The sequence below is a fragment of the Scyliorhinus canicula genome, chromosome 16 (genome assembly GCF_902713615.1).
Source record: "Scyliorhinus canicula chromosome 16, sScyCan1.1, whole genome shotgun sequence".
NCBI classification, from domain to species: Eukaryota; Metazoa; Chordata; class Chondrichthyes; order Carcharhiniformes; family Scyliorhinidae; genus Scyliorhinus; species Scyliorhinus canicula.
The window spans coordinates 92,765,049-92,790,666 of NC_052161.1; the positions used below are offsets into that span (position 1 = coordinate 92,765,049).

Below are 25,618 nucleotides of genomic sequence, written 5' to 3' on the forward strand. Positions count from 1 at the left end.
AATGCACACTAGCGCACAAGAAATAGTTGTCGACATAGAATTCAATGGGCAAGCTTTCCTTCAAAAGGACACAGACAAATTGGAGGAATGAGTAGATAGGTGGATGCATTTTGGTCGGAAGAACATGGAGAGACAATATAAAATACAGTGTAAAATACTTAAAGGGCTGCAGAAGAAGAAGGACGTGAGTCCATGTGCGCATCGATCATTGAAGGTGGCAGGACAGGTGGAGGCATCAGTTCATAAAGCAGAGAGTATTCTGGGCTTTATTGCCTGGGGCAGAGAGCACAAGAACAAAGAGGATATACTGAACTCACACAAGACACTAGTTCAAGCTCAGCTGGAATGTTGTGTCCAGATCTGGGTGTCACACAGCAGGTAGGATGCTAATACATTTCAGAGAGGGCAGAAGAAGTTTACAAGAATGGTTCTGATAAAGCACCCACACACAGAGCACTCTAATACAGCACTCACACAGAGAGCAATCTAATACAGCACTCACACAGAGAGCACTCTGATACAGCACTCACACAGAGAGCACTCTGATACAGCACTCACACAGAGAGCACTCTGATACAGCACTCACACAGAGAGCACTCTGATACAGCACCCACACACAGAGCACTCTAATACAGCACTCACACAGAGAGCAATCTAATACAGCACTCACACAGAGAGCACTCTGATACAGCACTCACACAGAGAGCACTGTGATACAGCACCCACACACAGAGCACTCTAATACAGCACTCACACAGAGAGCAATCTAATACAGCACTCACACAGAGAGCACTCTGATACAGCACTCACACAGAGAGCACTCTGATACAGCACTCACACAGGGAGCACTCTGATACAGCACTCACACAGAGAGCAATCTAATACAGCACTCACACAGAGAGCACTCTAATACAGCACTCACACAGAGAGCAATCTAATACAGCACTCACACAGAGAGCACTCTGATACAGCACTCACACAGAGAGCACTCTGATACAGCACTCACACAGAGAGCACTCTGATACAGCACTCACACAGAGAGCACTCTGATACAGCACCCACACACAGAGCACTCTAATACAGCACTCACACAGAGAGCACTCTGATACAGCACTCACACAGAGAGCACTCTGATACAGCACCCACACACAGAGCACTCTAATACAGCACTCACACAGAGAGCAATCTAATACAGCACTCACACAGAGAGCACTCTGATACAGCACTCACACAGAGAGCACTCTGATACAGCACTCACACAGGGAGCACTCTGATACAGCACTCACACAGAGAGCACTCTGATACAGCACTCACACAGAGAGCACTCTGATACAGCACTCACACAGAGAGCACTCTGATACAGCACTCACACAGAGAGCACTCTGATACAGCACTCACTGTGGTGAGATAACCACTGTAGTTATGTGTACTGCAGTAGGGGGATGTATGCCTGTACTTGTAATACAGGTTCCTCCGGTAAGCCCCTGCCGGCTAGCTCCGCCCACAGGGAGCTTATGTATAAATGTATGAGAGCTGCTCAGACCCTCAGTCTACAGTTGCAGATGGAGGGACAACATCGTACAACAATAAAGCCTCTATTGAACCAGTCTCTCGGCTTTGAGTATAATTGTTAGCGCTACAATTTATTGTTGTACGATGTTGTCCCTCCATCTGCAACTGTAGACTTAGCTCCAGCGTCTTTCCGCTCATTCGAGATGCGACCGACTACACCGCAGCTATGGAACTGCTCAAGGAGAACTATGCACCATCGGTGAACACCCTGTTTGCGAGGCATCAACTCTCTACTCGCGTCCAGCAGCCGGGTGAGTCGATTGAGGACTTCTGGAGGGCCCTTATACCTCTGGCACGAGACTGCGACTGCCGGGTCCTCACAGCCACGGAACATTCCGATTTACTCATGCGCGATGCCTTCGTTATAGGCATTGCATCGGACTCCATCCGGCAACGACTGCAGGAAGGGGCCGCCCCTGACCTCGCGGCCGCAAAGGCCCTGGCGCTTTCCATGACGGCCGCCTCCCGTAGTGCGCACACTTACTCCGCTAGCCACTCGGCCCACCCGTCCTACCCCTCGTGGACCCCGCAAACGGCCCCCCAGGCCCACCCGTCCTACCCCTCGTGGACCCCGCAAACGGCCCCCCAGGCCCACCCGTCCTACCCCTCGTGGACCCCGCAAACGGCCCCCCCAGCAGCCGCCCCCGCGCACTATGCCTGCGCAGCCCGCCGCACCGCACCCCCTGGGGGTCCCCACTGTTACTTCTGCGGCCAACAGAAGCACCCTCGCCAATGCTGCCCGGCCCGCACAGCGACCTGCAAAGCTTGTGGATAGAAAGGCCACTTTGCAGCGGTGTGTCAGTCCCGGACGGTCGCCGCTATAGCGCCGCCGGTCCCCAAGCCTCAGCCGCTCCCTCAATGGGCCCCGCCGTCCGCTTCCCCCGACCCCACGTGCGACCAGTGGGCGCCGCCATCTTTTGCCGCCCCCGCCACGTGCGCCCCATGGGCGCTGCCATCTTCATCCACCACAGTCATGTGCGTTCCATGGGCGCCGCCATTTTGTTCCGACCCCACAACGTGCGCTCCATGGACGCCGCCATTTTACCCACAGGTACGGCGGATGCCGCCATCTCGTCTCCAGGGGCCGCCATCACGGGACACGGGTCGCTACCGCTCCTCGTCGGACTCATCTGACTCAACCGCCGATCAACCACTGCTCGCCTCCGTTACGCTCGACCAGTCCCGTCCTCGCAACCTGGCACCCTCTTCCACATCGGTGCTGGTCAACGGCCATGTGACCTCCTGCCTCATCGACTCCGGGAGCACTGAGAGCTTTGTCCACCCGGACACGGTAAGGCGCTATTCCCTTGCGGTCCATCCCGCCGACCGGCAGATCGCCCTTGCCTCCGGTTCCCACTCTGTCCCGATCCGGGGTTTCTGCCTGGTTAACCTTACTGTACAGGGCGTGGAATTCGACTGTTTCCGTCTGTACATTCTCCCTGACCTCTGCACTTCACTCTTACTAGGCCTGGATTTCCAGTGCAATCTCCAGAGCCTCACCCTCAAATTCGGCGGACCCCTACCTCCCCTCACCGTGTGCGGCCTCGCAACCCTCAAGGTCGAGCCCCCCTCCCTCTTTACCAATCTGACTGTGGATTGCAAGCCCGTCGCCACCAGGAGCAGATGGTACAGCACCCAGGACAAGGCCTTCATCAGGTCCGAAGTCCAGCGGCTGCTTCGGGAGGGTATCATTGAGGCCAGCAACAGCCCTTGGAGAGCCCAGGTGGTAGTGGTTAAGACCGGGGAGAAGCACAGGATGGTCGTGGACTACAGCCAGACCATCAACCGGTACACACAGCTCGACGCGTACCCCCTCCCCCGCATTTCTGATATGGTCAATCAGATTGCACAGTACCGGGTCTTCTCTACTATTGACCTGAAATCCGCCTACCACCAGCTCCCCATCCGTAAATCGGACCGTCCCTACACTGCCTTCGAGGCAGACGGTCATCTGTACCAATTTCTGAGGGTTCCCTTCGGCGTCACGAATGGGGTCTCGGTCTTTCAGCGAGAAATGGACCGAATGGTTGACCGGTACGGACTGCAGGCCACCTTCCCGTACCTCGACAATGTCACCATCTGCGGCCATGACCAGCAGGACCATGATGCCAACCTTTATAAATTCCTCCACACCGCATCTCTCCTTAATCTCACGTACAACGAGGAGAAATGCGTGTTCCGCAGAGACCGCTTAGCCATCCTTGGCTACATAGTCCAAAACGGACTACTGGGGCCCGACCCCGACCGCATGCGCCCCCTCATGGAGCTTCAACTCCCCCACTGCCCCAAGGCCCTCAAACGCTGCCTTGGGTTTTTCTCTTATTACGCCCAGTGGGTCCCGCAATATGTAGACAAGGCCCGACCACTTATCCAGTCCACACATTTTCCCCTCTCGGCCGAGGCACAACAGGCCTTCGCCCGCATTCGATCTGACATAGCCAGGGCGGGGATGCACGCCGTAGACGAGACTCTGCCTTTCCAAGTAGAGAGCGACGCTTCAGATGTCGCCCTTGCCGCCACGCTGAATCAGGCCAGCAGACCCGTGGCATTCTTTTCACGCACCCTCCACGCCTCCGAAATTTGGCATTCCTCTGTCGAAAATGAAGCCCAGGCAATCGTTGAAGCGGTGCGGCACTGGAGGCATTACCTGGCCGGCAGGAGATTCACTCTCCTCACGGTCGGTAGCCTTCATGTTCAACAACATGCAGCGGGGCAAGATCAAGAATGACAAAATCTTGTGGTGGAGAATCGAGCTCTCCACCTATAACCACGAGATCATGTATCGCCCCGGCAAGGTCAACGAGCCCCCAGACGCCCTCTCCCGAGGTACATGTGCCAGTTCACAAGTGAACCAGCTCTGTGCCTTGCACGAGAGCCTTTGCCATCCGGGGGTCACTCGCTTGTACCATCTGATCAAAGCCCGCAATCTGCCCAACTCCGTCGAGGAAGTACGGACAGTCACCAGAGACTGCCAGATCTGTGCGGAATGCAAGCCGCACTTCTACCGGCCAGATCGTGTGCGCCTGGTGAAAGCATCCCGCCCCTTTGAACGCCTCAGCGTGGACTTCAAAGGGCCCCTTCCCTCCACCGACCGCAACACCTACATCCTTAGTGTGGTCGATGAATTTTCTAGGTTCCCCTTTGCCATCCCATGCCCAAATATGACGTCTGCCACCGTCATCAAGGCCCTGGATTCCATTTTCGCCCTGTTCGATTTCCCCGACTATATCCACAGTGACAGGGGATCCTCGTTCATGAGCGATGAGCTGCGTCAATTCCTGCTCAGCAGGGGTATCGCCTCCAGCAGGACGACCAGCTACAATCCCCGGGGAAACGGGCAGGTAGAGAGGGAGAACGGGACGATATGGAGGGCCGTCCAGCTGGCCCTACAGTCCAGGAACCTCCCAGCCGCTCGCTGGCAGCAGGTCCTCCCTGACGCGCTCCAGTCCATTCGGTCGTTACTGTGCACCGCAACTAACAGTACACCCCATGAACGTGTTTTTGCCTTCCCTAGGAAGTCCACATCCGGGGTGTTGCTCCCGACTTGGCTCACGACTCCGGGCCCAGTCCTTCTCCGTAGGCATGTACGGCACCACAAGGCGGATCCCCTGGTGGACAAAGTACGCCTTCTCCAGGCCAACCCTCAGTATGCCTACGTGGAGTTCCCCGACGGCCGCCAGGACACAGTCTCGCTCCGGGACCTGGCTCCCTCAGGTGCCGATCCCATGCCCTCACCCCTTCCCGCACCAACCCCAGCGCCCCTCTATTCGTCCCCATCAGGTCCATCCCTCACCCCCCTGCCCACCCTGGAGGACACGGAAGATTTCGGCTTGCTCGCGGAGTCATCCCGCCAGCAGCCAGCACCAACACCGCCAACACCTGCACCATCGTGGACATCACCGCCTGTGCCGACGTCACCACCACAGCTACGCCGATCACAGCGGAACGTTCGACCACCGATTCGGCTCAACCTGTAACTCTTGATTTTCCTTGTTGGGCCCTCTTGTAAATAGCATCCTTTGTATTAGAGTTACATGTCACCCCCGCCGGACTCATTTTTTACAGGGGGTGAATGTGGTGAGATAACCACTGTAGTTATGTGTACTGCAGTAGGGGGCTGTATGCCTGTACCTGTAATACAGGTTCCTCCGGTAAGCCCCTGCGGGCTAGCTGCGCCCACAGGGAGCTTATGTATAAATGTATGAGAGCTGCTCAGACCCTCAGTCTACAGTTGCAGATGGAGGGACAACATCGTACAACAATAAAGCCTCTATTGAACCAATTTCTCGGCTTTCAGTATAATTGTTAGCGCTACACTCACACAGAGAGCACTCTGATACAGCACTCACACAGAGAGCACTCTGATACAGCACTCAGACACAGAGCACTTCAATACAGCACTCACACAGAGAGCACTCTGATACAGCACTCACACAGGGAGCACTCTGATACAGCACCCACACACAGAGCACTCTGATACAGCACTCACACAGAGAGCAATCTAATACAGCACTCACACAGAGAGCACTCTAATACAGCACTCACACAGAGAGCACTCTGATACAGCACTCACACAGAGAGCACTCTGACACAGCACTCAGACAGAGAGCACTCTGATACAGCGTTCATACAGAGAGCAATCTGATACAGCACTCAGACACAGACAGCACTCTGATACAGCACTCACACAGAGAGCACTCTAATAGAGCACTCACACAGAGAGCACTCTGATACAGCACTCACACAGAGAGCACTCTAATACAGTACTCACACAGAGAGCACTCTGATACAGCACCCACACAGAGAGCACTCTAATACAGTACTCACACAGAGAGCACTCTGATACAGCACTCACACAGAGAGCACTCTGATACAGCACTCACACAGAGAGCACTCTGATACAGCACTCAGACACAGACAGCACTCTGATAAAGCACTCACACAGAGAGCACTCTAATAGAGCACTCACACAGAGAGTACTCTGATACAGCACTCACACAGAGAGAGCACTCTGATACAGCACTCACACAGAGAGCACTCTGATACAGCACTCACACAGAGAGCACTCTGATACAGCACTCACACAGAGAGAGCACTCTGATACAGCACTCACACAGAGAGCACTCTGATACAGCACTCACACAGAGAGCACTCTAATACAGTACTCACACAGAGAGCACTATGATACAGCACTCATACAGAGAGCACTCTGATACAGCACTCACACAGAGAGCACTCTGATACAGCACTCACACAGAGAGCACTCTGATACAGCACCAACACACAGAGAGCACTCTGATACAGCACTCACACAGACAGCACTCTGATACAGCACTCACACAGAGAGCACTCTGATACAGCACTCACACAGAGCACTCTGATACAGCACTCACACAGACAGCACTCTGATACAGCACTCACACAGACAGCACTCTGATACAGCACTCACACAGACAGCACTCTGATACAGCACTCACACAGAGAGCACTCTGATACAGCACTCACACAGAGAGCACTCTGATACAGCACCAACACACAGAGAGCACTCTGATACAGCACTCACACAGACAGCACTCTGATACAGCACTCACACAGAGAGCACTCTGATACAGCACTCACACAGAGCACTCTGATACAGCACTCACACAGACAGCACTCTGATACAGCACTCACACAGAGAGCACTCTGATACAGCACTCACACAGAGCACTCTGATACAGCACTCACACAGACAGCACTCTGATACAGCACTCACACAGAGAGCACTCTGATACAGCACCCACACACTGAGCACTCTGATACAGCACTCACACAGAGAGCACTCTGATACAGCACTCATACAGAGAGCACTCTGATACAGTACTCACACAGTGAGCACTCTGATACAGCACTCACACAGAGAGCACTCTGATACAGCACTCACACAGAGAGCACTCTGATACAGCACTCACACAGAGAGCACTCTGATACAGCACTCACACAGAGAGCACTCTAATACAGCACTCACACAGAGAGCACTCTGATAGAGCACTCACACAGAGAGCACTCTAATACAGCACTCGCACAGAGAGCACTCTAATACAGCACTCGCACAGAGAGCACTCTAATACAGCACACACAGAGAGCACTCTAATACAGCACTCACACAGAGAGCACTCTGATACAGCACTCATACAGAGAGCACTCTGATACAGCACTCACACAGAGAGCACTCTAATACAGCACTCGCACAGAGAGCACTCTAATACAGCACACACAGAGAGCACTCTAATACAGCACTCACACAGAGAGCACTCTGATACAGCACTCATACAGAGAGCACTCTGATACAGCACTCACACAGAGAGCACTCTGATACAGCACTCACACAGAGAGAGCACTCTGATACAGCACTCACACAGAGAGCACTCTGATACAGCACTCACACAGAGAGCACTCTGATACAGCACTCACACAGAGAGAACTCTGATACAGCACTCACACAGAGAGCACTCTGATACAGCACTCGCACAGAGAGCACTCTGATACAGCACTCACACAGAGAGCACTCTGATACAGCACTCACACAGAGAGCACTCAACTACAGCACTCACACAGAGAGCACTCTGATACAGCACTCACACAGAGAGCCCTCTGATACAGCATTCACACAGAGAGCACTCTAATAGAGCACTCACAGAGAGAGCACTCTGATACAGCACTCACACAGAGAGCACTCTGATACAGCACTCACACAGAGAGCACTCTGATACAGCGTTCATACAGAGAGCACTCTGATACAGCACTCACACAGAGAGCCCTCTGATACAGCACTCACACAGAGAGCACTCTAATAGAGCACTCACACAGAAAGCACTCTGATACAGCACTCACACAGAGAGCACTCTAATACAGCACTCACAGAGAGCACTCTGATGCAGCACTCACACAGAGAGCACTCTGATACAGCACTCACACAGAGAGCACTCTGATACAGCGTTCATACAGAGAGCAATCTGATACAGCTCTCAGACACACACAGCACTCTGATACAGCACTCACACAGAGAGCACTCTGATACAGCACTCACACAGAGAGCACTCTAATAGAGCACTCACACAGAGAGCACTCTGATACAGCACTCACACAGAGAGCACTCTGACACAGCACTCAGACTGAGAGCACTCTGATACAGCACTCACACAGATAGCACTCTAACACAGCACTCACACAGAGAGCATTCTGATACAGCACTCACACAGACAGCACTCTAATAGAGCACTCACACAGAGAGCACTCTGATACAGCACTCACACAGAGAGCACTCTGATACAGCACTCACAAAGAGAGCACTCTGACACAGCACTCACACAGAGAGCACTCTAATATAGCACTCACACAGAGCACTCTGATACAGCACTCACACAGAGAGCACTCTGACACAGCACTCACACAGAGAGCACTCTGACACAGCACTCACACAGAGAGCACTCTGATACAGCACTCACACAGGGAGCACTCTGATACAGCACTCACACAGGGAGCACTCTGATACAGCACTCACACAGAGAGCACTCTGATACAGCACTCGCACAGAGAGCACTCTGATACAGCACTCACACAGAGAGCACTCTGATACAGCACTCACACAGAGAGCACTCTGATACAGCACTCACACAGAGAGCACTCTGACACAGCACTCGCACAGAGAGCACTCTGATACAGCACTCACACAGAGAGCACTCTGACACAGCACTCACACAGAGAGCACTCTGATACAGCACTCACACAGAGAGCACTCTGATACAGCACTCACACAGAGAGCACTCTGATACAGCACTCACACAGAGAGCACTCTGATACAGCACTCACACAGAGAGCACTCTGACACAGCACTCAGACTGAGAGCACTCTGATACAGCACTCACACAGATAGCACTCTAACACAGCACTCACACAGAGAGCATTCTGATACAGCACTCACACAGACAGCACTCTAATAGAGCACTCACACAGAGAGCACTCTGATACAGCACTCACACAGAGAGCACTCTGATACAGCACTCACAAAGAGAGCACTCTGACACAGCACTCACACAGAGAGCACTCTAATATAGCACTCACACAGAGCACTCTGATACAGCACTCACACAGAGAGCACTCTGACACAGCACTCACACAGAGAGCACTCTGACACAGCACTCACACAGAGAGCACTCTGATACAGCACTCACACAGGGAGCACTCTGATACAGCACTCACACAGGGAGCACTCTGATACAGCACTCACACAGAGAGCACTCTGATACAGCACTCGCACAGAGAGCACTCTGATACAGCACTCACACAGAGAGCACTCTGATACAGCACTCACACAGAGAGCACTCTGATACAGCACTCACACAGAGAGCACTCTGACACAGCACTCGCACAGAGAGCACTCTGATACAGCACTCACACAGAGAGCACTCTGACACAGCACTCACACAGAGAGCACTCTGATACAGCACTCACACAGAGAGCACTCTGATACAGCACTCACACAGAGAGCACTCTGATACAGCACTCACACAGAGAGCACTCTGATACAGCACTCACACAGAGAGCACTCTGATACAGCACTGACAGAGAGCACTCTGATACAGCACTCCCACAGAGAGCACTCTGATACAGCACTCACACAGAGAGCACTCTGATACAGCACTCACACAGAGAGCACTCTGATACAGCACTCACTCAGAGAGCACTCTGATACAGCACTCACACAGAGAGCACTCTAATACAGCACTCACACAGAGAGCACTCTGATACAGCACTCACACAGAGAGCACTCTAATACAGCACTCACACAGAGAGCACTCTGATACAGCACTCACACAGAGAGCACTCTGATACAGCACTCACACAGAGAGCACTCTGATACAGCACTCACACAGAGAGCACTCTGATATAGCACTCACATAGAGAGCACTCTGATACAGCACTCACAATGAGTCCTCTGATGCAGCACTGACTGTGAGAACACTATTTCTCTTCCACTCTTCCCCCTTTCCCCTTGTGCAGCTGAGACCCCCGCAGTGCTGTGAACCTGACTTTGGCTGCCAACCCCAGTGAACCTTCAGTCGCACTGTTATCAACTTTGATAAATGGTTCTGGAGTGACATGGTCTCCCTTGCACACACTCATGTGATACGCTTCTGTGATGCTCACAGAACAAATACTCACTCAAACACTTTCTCACATGCATACACAGTCTCTCTCTCCCCCCTCCCCCCCACACACACACATACTCCTTTGTTGTAGTTTGTTGCCAGTTTTCAATTGTCCTTCACCTGCCTGATTGATGCACCATCAATCGACACGAAACGTAGGTGAAGTCCGAACGAAAGGCTTTAATTAGCAAGTAGTGAACCCGGCAGCAGACGTATAGGAAAATGGCTGGCTGCCGGGGAACATGGGTTCTTATACCCTGCCTCGTGGGTGGAGCTACCTTCCTCTTAGCCAATCGGGCTAAGAGGCACACAATACCTGGGCCAATGGGCAGTGAGTCCTCTGCACCAATGGCAGCTCACACCTCCAGGTACCGTAATACCCCTAGCCATACTACCATACTGATCTGCCCCAAAACATCCCCCCCCAACCGGCATGGCCACCCGCCCCAACTGTTCTTTTGCTCCCATGGATCCAGTCGGCTATCTCACCTGTTTCCACCATTCGCACGCTCCACCCTTTAATGGCACCATTAACTCTTCGCTTTGTCTCAAGACCATACAAATTTGTTCACATCTCCTTTGTTGTGACCTATCCCTGGTGTTTTAGATTGCCCCAGCTCCTCCATCCCCTTTCCAACTATATCATTCTGTACATTTCTGTCTTGCTTTAGTTCTGTAGGCGGATCACTTAGATCTGAAACGTTAACTTTGTTTCTCCCCACAGACGCTGCCAGACCTGCTGAGTTTAACCAGCATTTTCTGTTTTTATTTTACACTTACGCACTCTGGTGGGCCCCTGCTCTGCCCTGGTCCGGCAGTTCACATTGCTCCGCTAACCAGGGCTTGCACTCCAGGCCCTGCTCCCGCACTGTGCCCCATTCCACACCCCAGTCCCAATCTGGGCATTGCTCCTGTTATCTGGCTCACGTTTATCTGGCCCCAAATCCACACTGGGCCTCATTCCTACTCTACACCCTGCTTCTGGCCTCCGGCCACACCTCTGCACCAGGCCCCACCCTCACTATAGCCTGCGCTTCCAGTCCAGGTTTTGCTTCCTGCACTTGCTCTTGCTCTGGGCCCTGCTCCTGTTCTGAGCCAGCTTCCCATTCCGCTACCCAATTTGGACCCTCCTCCAGCCCTGTTCCCACTTGCAGACCCGTTCCCTAACCTGCTCAGGTTCCCGTTCCTCACTTTGGGCCCTGCTTCCCGCCACGTTTCTGCTCCAGGCCCCATTCCCACTCTGGCCCCCAATCCAGGGCCTCCCTTCCATTCCAGGCCCAGTCCCATTCTGGACCTGGCTCCAGCACCCACTCTGGCCCCCATTCCTGGACCCGTTCTGGCTCTAAACACTACTCCCACTCCAGATCCATCTGCCGTCCCTGCTGTCATTCTGGGCCCTGATCTGGACAATTCTCCACCCCTGACACTGACTCCTGGCTCTGGAAGCTGGAAACTAAAATTGAACAATTACCTTCCCAATGCTTGCTACTTACCCAATCACAGGCTGGTTTCTTACTGCGTTTGCTGACAAGCCCAACCCCTCAGCAGCAAATGCAGGGGGAAACAAGCTTGTGATTGAACAAGCAGCTTTATAACATCTTTCAAATTCATATCGGTTGTATCTCCTACAACGTTTGATGGACCAGGTCTGAGTCCAAGGGAGTCAGGGGTAATGGAGGTAGGGAAGTGGAATTAAGGCCTCATCCAGGAAATGGAAAGGAGGGAGGAACTCAGGAAAATTACTGGCACCAGATGGTACTGAGTAAATTGTTGGATCTGCGGGCTGACAAGAGTCGGGTCCTGATTCATTCCAGGATCTTGAGGTGTCTAGTGAGATAGGTGATGCATTGGTTTTAATTTTCCAAAACCCCCTAGATTTGGGGAAGTTCCCAAGGGGCTGGTTTAGCACAGTGGGCTAAACAGCTGGCTTTTAATAAGGCTAAGATGGCTAGATTCTTGTTAAGCAAGGGTGGGGGGGGGGTGGGTGATAGGTTATCGGGGGTAGGCAGAATACAGATTTGAAGTTACTATCAGACCAGCCATGATGTTATTTTATGGCAGAACGTGTTTGAGGGGCTGAATGGCTCAATCCTGCACCTTGTATGTATGTTTGTATTGTACGGCCAATTCTGTTGTCTTCATGGATAGTGCCTGAACTGATAAACATGCCAACTATTTTCAAATTCTGTTTCAATAAATGTAAAGTTGCGCAAGATTTCCTGAAATAAAACACAACTTCTATATATCTTACCCGGAGGAAGGAGTCCAGTGAACCATTCTCCATGAACTCTGTGATTATCATGACTGGGCTGCTTTTGGTGACCACTCCTTCTAAATGGATGACATTTGGATGATCGAACTGTCCCATGATGCTTGCTTCACTCAGGAAGTCCCGTCTCTGCCTCTCTGTATAACCAGATTTTAAGGTCTTGATAGCAACAAATATCTCCCTTTTTCCAGGTAACTTGAGGTGCCCACTGCACACCTCTCCAAATTCACCTGGCAAGGAAGTCAAAATGATTAGTCACAACTGCTTCCTGTTCAGAGAATGTTTCCCTAAAATACACAAAGAAATTAGATCATTTCAAACCATTTGCAAAGCTTCAGAGTTTACAAACAATGAAAATCAAACTTCATTATTGACATCTAGAACATAGAACATAGAACAGTACAGCACAGAACAGGCCCTTCGGCCCTCAATGTTGTGCCGAGCCATGATCACCCTACTCAAACCCACGTATCCACCCTATACCCGTAACCCAACAACCCCCCCTTAACCTTACTTTTATTAGGACACTACGGGCAATTTAGCATGGCCAATCCACCTAACCCGCACATCTTTGGACTGTGGGAGGAAACCGGAGCACCCGGAGGAAACCCACGCACACAGGGGGAGGACGTGCAGACTCCACACAGACAGTGACCCAGCCGGGAATCGAACCTGGGACCCTGGAGCTGTGAAGCATTTATGCTAACCACCATGCTACCCTGCTGCCCTCTCTCAACTAATGTTCACATCAATCATCTGCCTGACTCCATCAAATATTCTTGATGCAGTAATATAACCATCCATTCACTTTCTGCCGGTGCATGGCAGTTAAAGTATTGCAAATTGCGACAGAATATTTTCAGCCCACGTTGTGGTATTATCACACATGAAGGCAATGCAAGGGTTAATGAAGTGTATGCAGACAGCCACAAGAGGGAGCTAGTCCTGTGAGTATATTTTCATGAGATGCAAACATGCAACCAATGATCACTCAATATAGGACACAACCAATGGGCAGTCAGGACACTCAGAGGTGGCATCACCACAAGGGGGCATGACATAAACACTATAAAAGGGATGAGGCACTCACACCCTGCCTCTTTCCACAGACAGACATCTAGAGAGTTAGACAGGGTTGATCAGCAGCATCACATCCCAGCACGTGGCTTAGAGCAAACCGGTACAGTTAGACTGAGATACTACAGTTAGATTAGCAGAGAGTCAAACTCATTTGAGAACTGTGTTAATAGTTCAATAAACACGTTGAACTCATTTCAGAGTCTGGAGCATCCTTTAGTTAAGACTGCATCAAGTAGCAGCCCGTGTTATCCGAAGCAGCATAACACAACAGGAGTATTTAGTTCAACTTGCAGAACACAGGCGCAATGGACAAGATTCAGGCTCCTCATCAGGTCAGGACCACTGGCAATCTTAGTGCCAACTGGCGATCATGCAAGCAGAAATTTCAACTATACGTGGAAGCATCTGACCTCAATGGCGCGAACGATGCTCGGAAGATAGCTCTTCTACTCACCACTGCGAGTGACCATGCAATAGAGATCTTCAACTCCTTTCACTTTTCCGAAGGATAGGACAAATCGAAGTACCAAACCATCCTGGACAAATTCGACAGCCACTGTGAGCTGGACAACAACAAAATCTTCGAGCGCTACATCTTCAAGCAGAGGATTCAAGGTAAAGACGAATCCTTCAACTCCTACCTAACTTAGACTGCTAGCACAATCCTGTAACTTCGGTGATATCACTGACTCCATGATCAGAGACCAAATCGTTTTTGGAGTCCACTCTGATCGTCTGCGAGAGCAATTGCTGAAAATCAAGCACATGACCCTGCCAGTTGCGATTGAAACGTGTGCTGTGCATGAGCACTCTAAAAATCGCTATTCACAGTACAAAACGGCAGAAAGTGAAAAACAAGCCTCCCACGAGTGGAGAGTGTCCAGGCCATCTCCCGGATACAGCGCCTCCACATTGATGAAAGCGGCCATTTTGCATGCTCTTCCCTCAACGCGAAGCGGCCGAAAACCGCACTGCGCAGGTGCCGACGTCCGAGAAACGCACCGTGCGTGCGCAACGACGCACTGAGCGTCATGACGCCGACGTCATGACATGTGCGAACTGCGGCACCACCCATTTTAAAAAAAAAACTGTCCTGCAATTGGCAAACGCTGTTTAAACTGTGGGAAACAAAACCACTATGCAGCCCTGTGCAGGTCTGCACCACCAATCAGGAGCCAGCACTCCCAATTCAGACAGAGGTGCATCAGAAGTTTGCAACACCGAATGCATGACTGATCCAGGCAGTGCGACAGATCCAGATGATGAATACCTGGACAACACTTACCGAGTGGGCATTATTACGAAGTGCGAATATGCCACACCGGACACATCGCGAGTCCAATCAATCCTGGCCGTGGATTCCGAGGACGAATGGCATGCAGTGAAGAAGGTCAACCACTGCCCCTTCCAGTTCAAACTGGACACAGGTGCCTCCGCCAACCTGAGTTCGCAGGTGGACATCAAGAGAATCAAGAAGCCCCCCACAATCCTTCCAGCTGCCTGCAAACTCCTGGACTACAATGGAAAGGCAATCAAGGCACTGGGGTCCTGCCATCTGCTGGTGTCCAGCTGACACACACAAGCAAGCCTACACTTCGAGATTGTTAAATCAGACAGGGCGTCCCTGCTAGGTGCGCATGCCTGCAAGAAACTGAACCTCATTCAAGGGGTCTACACCACGACACCGTCCCATTCGGATTTTCAGGCCAGCATCGACGACATCCTAACCCAGTACCCAGATGTATTTAGCGGGATGGGCACGCTGCCGTACGCGTACAAGATTCTACTGCGGCCTGATGCCAAGCCCGTGGTCCACGCACCACGACGTGTCCTTGCTCGACTGAGTGAGCGCCTGAAGGCAGAGCTCACGAATCTACAACAAAAAGGCATCATCTCCAAGGTCACTGAACCAACTGACTGGGTCAGCTCGATGGTCCCTTCGGAGGACCTACGCATCTGCATTGACCCCAAAGATCGAAACAAAAACATTATGCGGGAACATTACCCCATTCCGAAGAGGGAAGAAATCACAAGTGAGATGGCACACGCGCGCTTCTTCACAAAATTGGACGCGTCACAAGGATTTTGGCAAATCCAACTTGAAGAATCCAGCAGAAGGCTCTGCACCTTCAACACGCCTTTTGTCAGATTCTGCTACAACCGAATGCCATTTGGCATCATCTCGGCATCAGAGATTTTCCATCGCATCGTGGAACAGATGATGGAGGGAATAGAAGGGGTTCATGTCTACGTTGACGATATCATAATCTGGCCCACAACCCCAGAGGAACATGTGTCGCGACTCAAGAAAGTATTCTGACGCATACATGAACATGGCCTCAAGCTAAGCAGGTCCAAGTGCTGTTTTGGGAGATCCACGCTGAAATTCCTGGGAGATCAGATTTCGCAACACGGTGAGCGCCCGAACACAGACAAAATTAAAGCCACCGAGGCAATGAAAGTCCCCGAGGACAAGAAGGCAGTACTGCGCTTCCTGGGAATGGTCAATTTCCTTGGCAAGTTCATCCCAAATTTGGCCAGATACACCACGGCCCTCCGCAAGCTGATGAAAATAATCAACTGCCTTTGAGTGGAAGGCGGAGCACCGAACAGAGTGGGTGGAGCTGAAAGCCAAGCTCACCACTGCACCCGTGCTTGTATTCTTTGACCCAGACCGAGAGACCAAGATATCCACAGATGTGAGTCAGGATGGCATTGGGGCTGTGTTGCTTCAAAGAGACGACATGTCATCCTGGGTACCAGTATCATACATGTCACGGGCAATGACACCCACTGAGAGCAGATATTCGCAGGTTGAGAAGAAGTGTTTAGGTGTTCTCACCGGCATCCTCAAATTTCATGATTATGTCTACGGCTTACCAACATTTACTGTTGAGACGGATCATAGGCCTCTGGTCCACATCATCCAAAAGGACCTGAACGACATGACGCCTCGTTTGCAGAGAATTCTGCTCAAACTCCGGAGGTATGATTTCAATTTGGTGTACACACCTGACAAGGAGCTCATCATCGCCGATGCATTGTCCCACTCCATTAACTCACCCAGTGATCCACTGGAGATCATCCAGCACATTGAATTGCAGGTACAACTGTGTGAAAACACTCTCCCGGCAACAGATGAGAAGATTGTTCTCATCCGAGAAGAGACGGCCAAAGACCTCCTGTTGCAGCGAGTCATCCACAACCTCGGCAATGGCTGGCAGAAAGGGCAATGCCCTCAATTCTACAAAGTCATATATAAGGGATGACGCTGAACCTTGTGGGTCAGAAGATACATAAGAGAGACATGAAGGTTCGCGAAGATGGTGAGGCATGAGAGAGAGAGAGATAGCAGTTGTGTTGTTGAGAGTTCTGCAGTTAGAGATAGCATAGTTTAATATAGTAACCTTCTACTTTGGGAAAGTGAACAAATCATAGTAAGTAGTGGAAATAAATTTATAGTTTTGTTTGTTAACAAAGCTTGTTGTTCTTTGTTGAGCACGACGCTTCCAAGCCATCCAGGTAAAGCAAAACAGAGAACAACACACACGTTGTGCTTAGATCAATGCCAGTGTTTCAGCTCCATGAGTGTCCTCCTGCTCTAGATTGTATGAATCTATCACAGTTGCCTTCTACATTCCCTTTAAATTATTTACTTCACTATCCCCTCTGGTATCATGGGCGGGACTCTCTCAGCCCGGGACCGGGCCGGAGAATCTCTGCGACTGGCGCGAATCGTGGTTGGCGCCACGACGCCGGCACGTGATTCTCAGAAGAGCGGAGAATCGGCGCCATTGGCGCCGGCGTGTTTGGCGCGGCGCCGGTCGGGACCCGCTCTACGTGGCAGGCTTGCCGATTCTCGGTTCGGGGTGGGCCGAGTGGCCATTGTAAAAACGCCGAGTCCCGCCAGCGCCGTCCACACCTGCTCTCAGCCGGCGGGACCTCGGCATTGAAGGGTCCGGGGCAGCCTGTGGGGGAGGGAGGGGTGTCCGGGCCCGCCTCTCTGGCTGGGGGCCTCGTTCCTTCCGCGCCGGCCCTGCGGTCCTGCGCCATGTTGCGTCGGGTCCAGCGCGTTGATGGAAGCCATTGCGCATGCGCACGTTGGCGCCGGTGCCACTGCGCATGCGCAGATCCCGCCGTGCCCATTCGACGCCGGGATCAGCAGCTGGAGCGGCGTGAACCACCCCAGTGCCGTGCTGGCTCCCTGTATGGACTAGAATTGCTGATCCTGAGGCCTTGTTGACGCCGTCGAGAAACACATTAATTGCTGTTATGTGCCCCTTCCCCACTCCAAAGCCATTTTGCAGGGGAAGGATATAAACCAGACATCAAAATCTATCCACCATTCCCAATTTTGTGAACAGATTAGGGACAGCTTCCATTCTCTTCCACTTTGTGGGGAGTAGTTCTAGCTGGTCTGTCCATTCTATCACTGTAAGTACAAAGTTGAGCAAAGTGCTACAGAGCATTTATAGCACTGAAACAGGCCATTCAGCCCAACAGACTCCCACCAGTGTTTCAATGCACAATGACTTCATCCTACCCTTGTCCATTTATTCCCTTCTCCCTCATGTGCATAATTAGAGTTCCCAAACACTTTTCATAGAATCATAGAATCCCTACTGTGCAGGAGAAGGCCATTCAGCCCATCGAGTCTGCACCAACCCTCCGAAAGAGCCTCCCTACCTAGGCCCACTGGCCTGCCCTATCCCGTAACCTCACCTAACCCACAGATCTTTGGAGACTAAGGGGCAATTTAGCATAGCCAGTCCACCTAACCTGCACATGAACTGAGGTCCCTGGAGCTCTGAGGCAGCAATGCTAACCACTGTGCCACATTAAATAAAATAAATTTACAGTACCCAATTTTTTTTCCAATTAAGGGGCAATTTTAGCGTGGCCAATCCACCTAACCTGCACATCTTTTCGATGCTGGGGGTGAGACCTATGCAGACACGGGGAGAATGTACAAACCCCACACAGACAGTGATCCGGGGCCGGGAACGAACCAGGGTCCTTGGTGCCGTGAGGCAGCAGTGCTAACCGCTGTGTCACCTTTGGACCCCACTGCGCCACCTTTTATGCCATTTGTCTCAACTGCTCTTAATGGCAGTAAGCTAAGTGGTAATAAGTAATGCAGCCGGGAAATCGTGCTGAACTCCGACTTCCAAATCTGGACATTGGCGTGGGGGCGAATGCCAAAGCCCACCTTCTGCAGGGCATTTCCCACAGAAGCTGAGGAGATCTGTCGGCTGGCCAGAGCTGACAAATGGAGGTGGGAGAAGAGCGGAATCCTTGGGGTGCGGAGCAAGAATACCCGAGGAGAGGGAGAGGGCAGCATGGAGAAGAAGCAGAAGCTCTTGAATAGGGAAGTGCAGCACGGTAGGAGCAAGAGCAGGAGCGTCTGGAGAACTGGTGAGGAGAATCATCTGGATAGAGCAGACCTCCCCCCGAGTTGAGAAGCCCCGAGGTGAGGACGATATCCTTCATGGTCTGAATCGCAAAGCAATCTGGGTGTTCTATCAACCGGAAGGAGGCTGGATCCATTTGAAACGTCACGTGACCCTATGGCTGAAGCACATGGAGACACCCATGGGAAGCAAGGGCCTCAACGGGAGTGAGCCGGCAGTATTCCTGATGGCACATCTGTTCAGCAAAGACCACAGGGAAATAATTATATTTAGAGGGATCTCTGAGGTCCTATCATGGGTGTCAACTGCAGCAGAAACAGTCCGAAGGAGGGGGTCTTGGAGATGAATATAACAGGAGAAGGGCTGACGATTAGTTAGCCCCTCATAGAAGCAGATACAAGTGTGCTTCTGTTTCTTCTCATCCCCTTTTCAGTCTCAACAACATGTGTTTTGTATCCCACAATATGGCTTTAAACTATTTGGGTCTGGAATGCACAACCCGGAAATGAGGTGGAGGCAGGTTAAGCCGAGGCATTCAAGAGGGCAAAAGATGATTGAATAGAAACGATGTGCTGGGGTGCAGGGAAAAGACAGGAAAATGGCACTAAGTCATAATGCTCAGTTGGCGAGCTAGTGTAGACAGGATGGGCCAAATGGCCTCCAATGTGCGGTAACAATTTTGTGATTCGATGACTAAATGAAATTTGAAAAGCACGAAAAGTTTATTTTGCAAATCACTTGATACCTGTGCCCACTTGCTCTTGATTCTTTAACGAGCAGGAAAAGTTTCTCCCTCGCTACTTTTACGAGCCCCCTCATGATTTTGAACACCTGTATCCAATCTCCTTTTAGCCGCCTCCTTTCCTGAACAGTCCCAACCTCTCCAATCTGGTTTAGCACAGTGGGCTAAGCAGCTGGCTAGTAATGCAAAACAATGCCAGCAGCGCAAGTTCAATTACCATACCTGCCTCCCCGAACAGGCGCCGGAATGTGGCGACTAGGGGCTTTTCACAGTAACTTCATTGCAGCCTACTTGTGACAATAAGTGATTATTATTATTCATGACTTTCTCATCCCTTGGAACCATTCTTGTAAACCTCATCTGCATTCGCTTCCAATGTGTTCGTATCATTCCCGAAATGCGGTGCACAGAACTGTACACAATATTCCAGCTATGGTCTAACTAATATCTTATTGATGTTCAGTGTAACCTCCTCGCTCTTGTACCCTGTGCCCCTATTAAAACTGACAATATTATATGTTTTATTATCTGCTCTTTCCACCTGTCCTGTCACCTTCAGTGATTTATGCACACATGCACCCAGGTCCCTCTGCTTCTGCACACCTGGAATTTTACCCCTTATTTTATATTGTTTCTCCATGTTCTTCCTACCAAAATGCATCATCTCACACTTCTCTGCAGTGAACTTCATCTTCCATGAGCTATAACTCACTTTCTCACTTCCCCTCTGAACCTTCTGTGTTCCTCTCTGTTCTCAATTGTAGTTTCTACCTGACACCCTGTCATAAACACACATTTTCTTCTTTATCTTAATGTCTTTTTTCACCCAGACAGCTCTGGATTTGATTGTCCTCTCTTTCTTTTCGAGGGAATATACTTTGATTGTCCCTGAATCATTTCTTTCTTGAAGGTAGCCCATTGTTCAGCTGAAGATTTTCCTGCCAACCTTTCGTTCTAGTCTAACCAGCCCAGCTCCATTCTTGCCCCATTTAAGTCGGCTCTCCTTCAGTTATATTCATCTTACTTTGGATCGTCCATTGTCCTTTTCTACCATCAACCTTAATCTTATGACACAATGATCACTATCTCCCAATTATCCCCCACTGATACTTAATCTCCTTTATCCACCTCATTTCCAAGGACCAGGTCCAGCAGTGCATCCTTCCTTGTTGAACTGGACATGAGCTGCTGTGGAAAATTCTCCTGAACACAATCTTGGAACTTTTGTCATTATCTGTAACTGTGTTGTTCCCAATAGGGATGCTGTGGTTGATGAGATCTACTACTCTACTTCTTCAATAAAAGTCACGCCTTCCTGTTCGGGCATTTCTACAACAATGAATGACAATGAGTCGACTGTTATTTGTTGTTTTCCTTGATCATATTCAGTTGTGGCATCAAATCTCATAGGTCTTAGCTGAAATTCCATGTGCCTCCTTAACCACCTTATCTACCTACTCTACCACCTTCAAGGATCTGTGGATATGCACTCCTATGTCCCTCTGATCTTCAGTACTTTCCAGAGATCTATCACTTGTTAACCCTTCCTAAGTGCATTACCTCACACTTTTCCGGGTTGAATTCCATTTACCACTGCTTTGCCCATCCATTAATATCCTCTTGCAGTCTATGACTATCCTCCTCACTATTTACCACCCGACCAATGTTTGTGCCATCAGCCAACTTCTTGATCATACCCCAAATTTCCCAATGTGTGAAGCCTTGAAAGTGACTCTTTGTGACCTTTCTGAACGTTTTTCACTTTTAGAAGTTCACATTTGCAGCGATATATCCAAGATCGAAAATCAGTCATGACGGCCACACCAGGGTGGCCCAGAGACCATTGGAACCCTAGGTGACCGGGCACATGGCAGGACAGCGCCAGGGTAATAGTACTGCCAGGCTGGCCCAGAGTGCCAAGGGGACCACCAGGGGGTGGAGCGTGAGATGGGTTATGGCCACCAAAGGGGTGCATGGAGAGTTGGGGGGGGCCATGAAATTGGGGGTGGGGGGCCTTGAAATTGGGGGTGGGGGGTCAGCACCTGAAAAGGTAGGGGGGGCTAAAACAGTGGGGGGCTGAAATGGGGGGTTGTTGGTGACCTATAGCGGGGTATTGCTCACTTGGGGGGTGGGGGGGGTCTGATGCCCTGATGGGACGGAGGGCGGGTCACCTCATTGTGTGGGGGAGATCCGGCGGTGACCCGGATATTTAGTGATGGGGGATAGGTGACCCTCTGGAGCCAAGGGTTGGGGCTGTTGCCCATGTCTGTGGGTCCATGATGTCCATGATGGTGGGGGAGGGGGACCTTCAACTTAACCTTGAGATTGGTGCTTCAAAAATGATATCCGGGTCTCAGAGCAGCTGGTCTTTCTGGCGTCTTTAGTTCCCCACTCCAAAAATAGAGAATCTCCCCAAGCTCCAGAAAAATGACTAAGCTGCGTGGGTTAGGATGGGAATCGCAATGAAACAACAGGCGGGATTCTCACCCGTATTCCACCCAAAATGACAGTTATTTTGCTCTCATTTACTTTGCTTTTCTCTCTATAGATGCTCACCTATTAAGCTTTTTCAGCATTTTTTCATTCACTTCTCATCAACACTGAATTGCATTTAGAACTCAGAGGTTACGCTAACCTGACGAAATACAGGAAATAGTATGACTATTTTCTTTGAAACATCATACAAAATAACGATGCGGATAGATAGATACCTGCACCAATGACCTGTTCAATCTTCACAGTGGATATGTCAATCTCTTTGGCAAATTCTCGCACAGCTTCATTGGGATCTTCATAGGTAAATGGATCGATATAGATCTTCATCCCAGGCGTCACTGCAAAGAGAATATTCACCTGTGAGAATGTTCTGAGGTGCACAATAAGATATTGCAGCTGCCAGGAACTATACTTGAAAGGTTACTGTGCTAAAATATATTAATGTCAGAACAGTTGCAAATCTTGTGAATAAATCTACAGAGCGTAAAATATCAAATCAAAATGTACATAGTCAAGTCACAATTAAATTCTAGAAATGCCAATGTGTGTTATAAGATGTGCATTGCGAAGGTTTTAAAATCTGAATGGGTGTTGGAAGGACATATTGATTGATTTGAATTATTGTCACATGTACCGAAGTACAGTGAAAAGTATTTTTCTGTGGACAAGGGAATGTACACAATACGTACATAGTAGACAAAAAACAAGAATAATCGACAGAGTACATTGACAAATGGTAAAGCGACAAACAGCGATTGGTTAGTGTGGAACAAGGGGCCAAACAAAGCAAATACATGAGCAAGAGCAGCATAGGGTGCTGTGAATAGTGTCTTACAGGGAACAGATCAGTCCGAGGGGGAGTCGTTGAGGAGTCTTGTAGCTGTGGGGAAGAAGCTGTTCCAATGTCTGGATGTGCAGGTCTTCAGACTTGTATATCTTCTGCCTAATGGAAGGGTCTGAAAGAGGGCTAAGCCTGGGTTGGGAGGGGTCTTTGATAATGCCGTCTGCCTTCCTGAGGCAGCGGGAGGTGTAGACAGAATCAATGTGTGGGTGGCAAGCTTGCGTGTCAGAAAAGCATTAGGGATCTTGATCTTCATAAATAGAGACATTCAGTACAAAAAGCAGGGACATTATGCTGAGCCCTGTGATGATCAATGTGCTTCAGGAAAAATATTTCTTGAGGAAAAGTCTGCATTTTTCATGCAGCCACCTGCGGATAACAGGGCGGTGTTCACGAATAGGAAAGGGACATATTCCATGAACATGCAGGTGGGGATCCTGCACGTCTACGCCCAGTACCCAGGCAGTGTAGACTCAACCGTATTGGCGTAATCTTTCATCCTCACCATGTTCGAGGGATGCCCCACCCCGGCTGAGGGGCTGGTTCCTGGGCGACGAGGGTTACCTGTTGCGGTCGTAGCTGATGACGCCTATACGGAGGCCACAGACTGACGTGGAGAACCGCTACAATGATGCCCATGCAGCGACCAGGGGTGTGATAGAGAGGTGCTTTGGGCTGCTGAAGATGCACTTCAGGTGCCTGGACTGCTCTGGGTGGGCCCTCCAGTACCTGCCAGATGGGATCGGCTGCATCGTTGTGGTCTGCTGCATCCTGCAAAACATAGCCCAGCATAGGGGCGATGTGCCACAGGCAAAGGAGGGGGATGGGGAGGAGCAGCAAGACGAGGCGCAGACCTCCCCAGATGAGGAGGATGGGTGCAATGGTCAGGACAGATGGACTGGGCATGGACGGGAGGCTGCCCACTGTTACCGGCTGGGCCAGCAGGCACGGGACAAGCTGATAGCCGCCCAGTTCATGGGTTAGGGGGTGTGTGGGAATCGCCGAGTATGGGCACAGACTGCACACTACGGCACCAGCCTACCACCCTCACCCCACCCAGCCACCACCAACCACCCCACCCCACCCACGTGCACACCACCCCTCCATTTCACATCCACCCGCGGCACAACGGGCCGGGCTCACACGGTCGCCGGTGGAAGCGTGTCTATTGTAGGCCATGAAGGATGGTGACAACCCGCTCTGCGATGAGCTCCTGGCTCTACATCGTTGGACAATGTCTGACCCATGGCCACAGTACCACCCTCCACCCGGACCATCCCTGCATGCGGCCGCGATACTGCAGCGCACGGTCCCGTCCTCTGCCCGGGGGGATGGAGAGGGCAACCTGGGGGGGAGAGGGGGCACACTCACCTGAGGCTGACGTTCTATCACCCCTCACACACACACTGATGCTCACCGCACACCACACCCCCGCATGCATCGGATAGAGCACAAAGGCAGCTTCTGTATGTGTGAAACTGATTTTAATAACAAACAGTTCATACACGTGCCCTAGCCTCTATAACTTGGCTGTGCCCCACACCCGTGCCAACTTACTCAGTGACTAATGTTTTGGCCTTACTATGACTACATCTAGGTGGTTTCCCAGACGGTACAGCAGAACTGGAGGCGGACTCCTGTGATTCCTGCCCTGTGACGAGGGACCCCTTTGGCGACCGTTTCCTGGGGCAGCCCGGCCTAGATGGGCCAGGCTGCGGCTCGGCTCAGGGTGGTGAGCTGCAGCCTGTCCTGCCCGTTTCCCACCAGATGCACCTGGGGCGGAAGTGGGGGGGGGGGGGAGTCCGAGGTGTCGCGGTGTTCTGGGGCCTCACCTACAGGGGGACACAGAACGGGCCTCAGCCCAGCCTCCTCCATCGGGGTGCCCGATGGCCCCCGGGCGTCTACATGGGTTGGGGATGCGAACGGACCGAGCACCCGCTGCCCCCCGACACCTGGCGCTGCCAGTCCTGGAGGCCCGCCCTGGTTTCAACAACAATCTGCAAGTTTGCAGCCATG

At 51.2% G+C, this 25,618-nt stretch overlaps 1 protein-coding gene across 2 annotated transcripts in view; it reads right to left on the reverse strand.

The window, feature by feature from the left end:
* The window catches only part of LOC119979364 (ephrin type-B receptor 2), a 715,489-nt gene that overhangs the window by 51,878 nt on the left and 637,993 nt on the right, over positions 1-25,618 (reverse strand). For both annotated transcript variants that reach the window (XM_038821482.1, XM_038821481.1), the window contains 2 exons: positions 22,977-23,099; positions 13,015-13,262 (listed from right to left, as the gene is read on the reverse strand). In XM_038821482.1, coding sequence (XP_038677410.1) covers positions 13,015-13,262; positions 22,977-23,099 — 371 coding nt within the window. The remainder of the gene's footprint in view (positions 1-13,014; positions 13,263-22,976; positions 23,100-25,618) is intronic.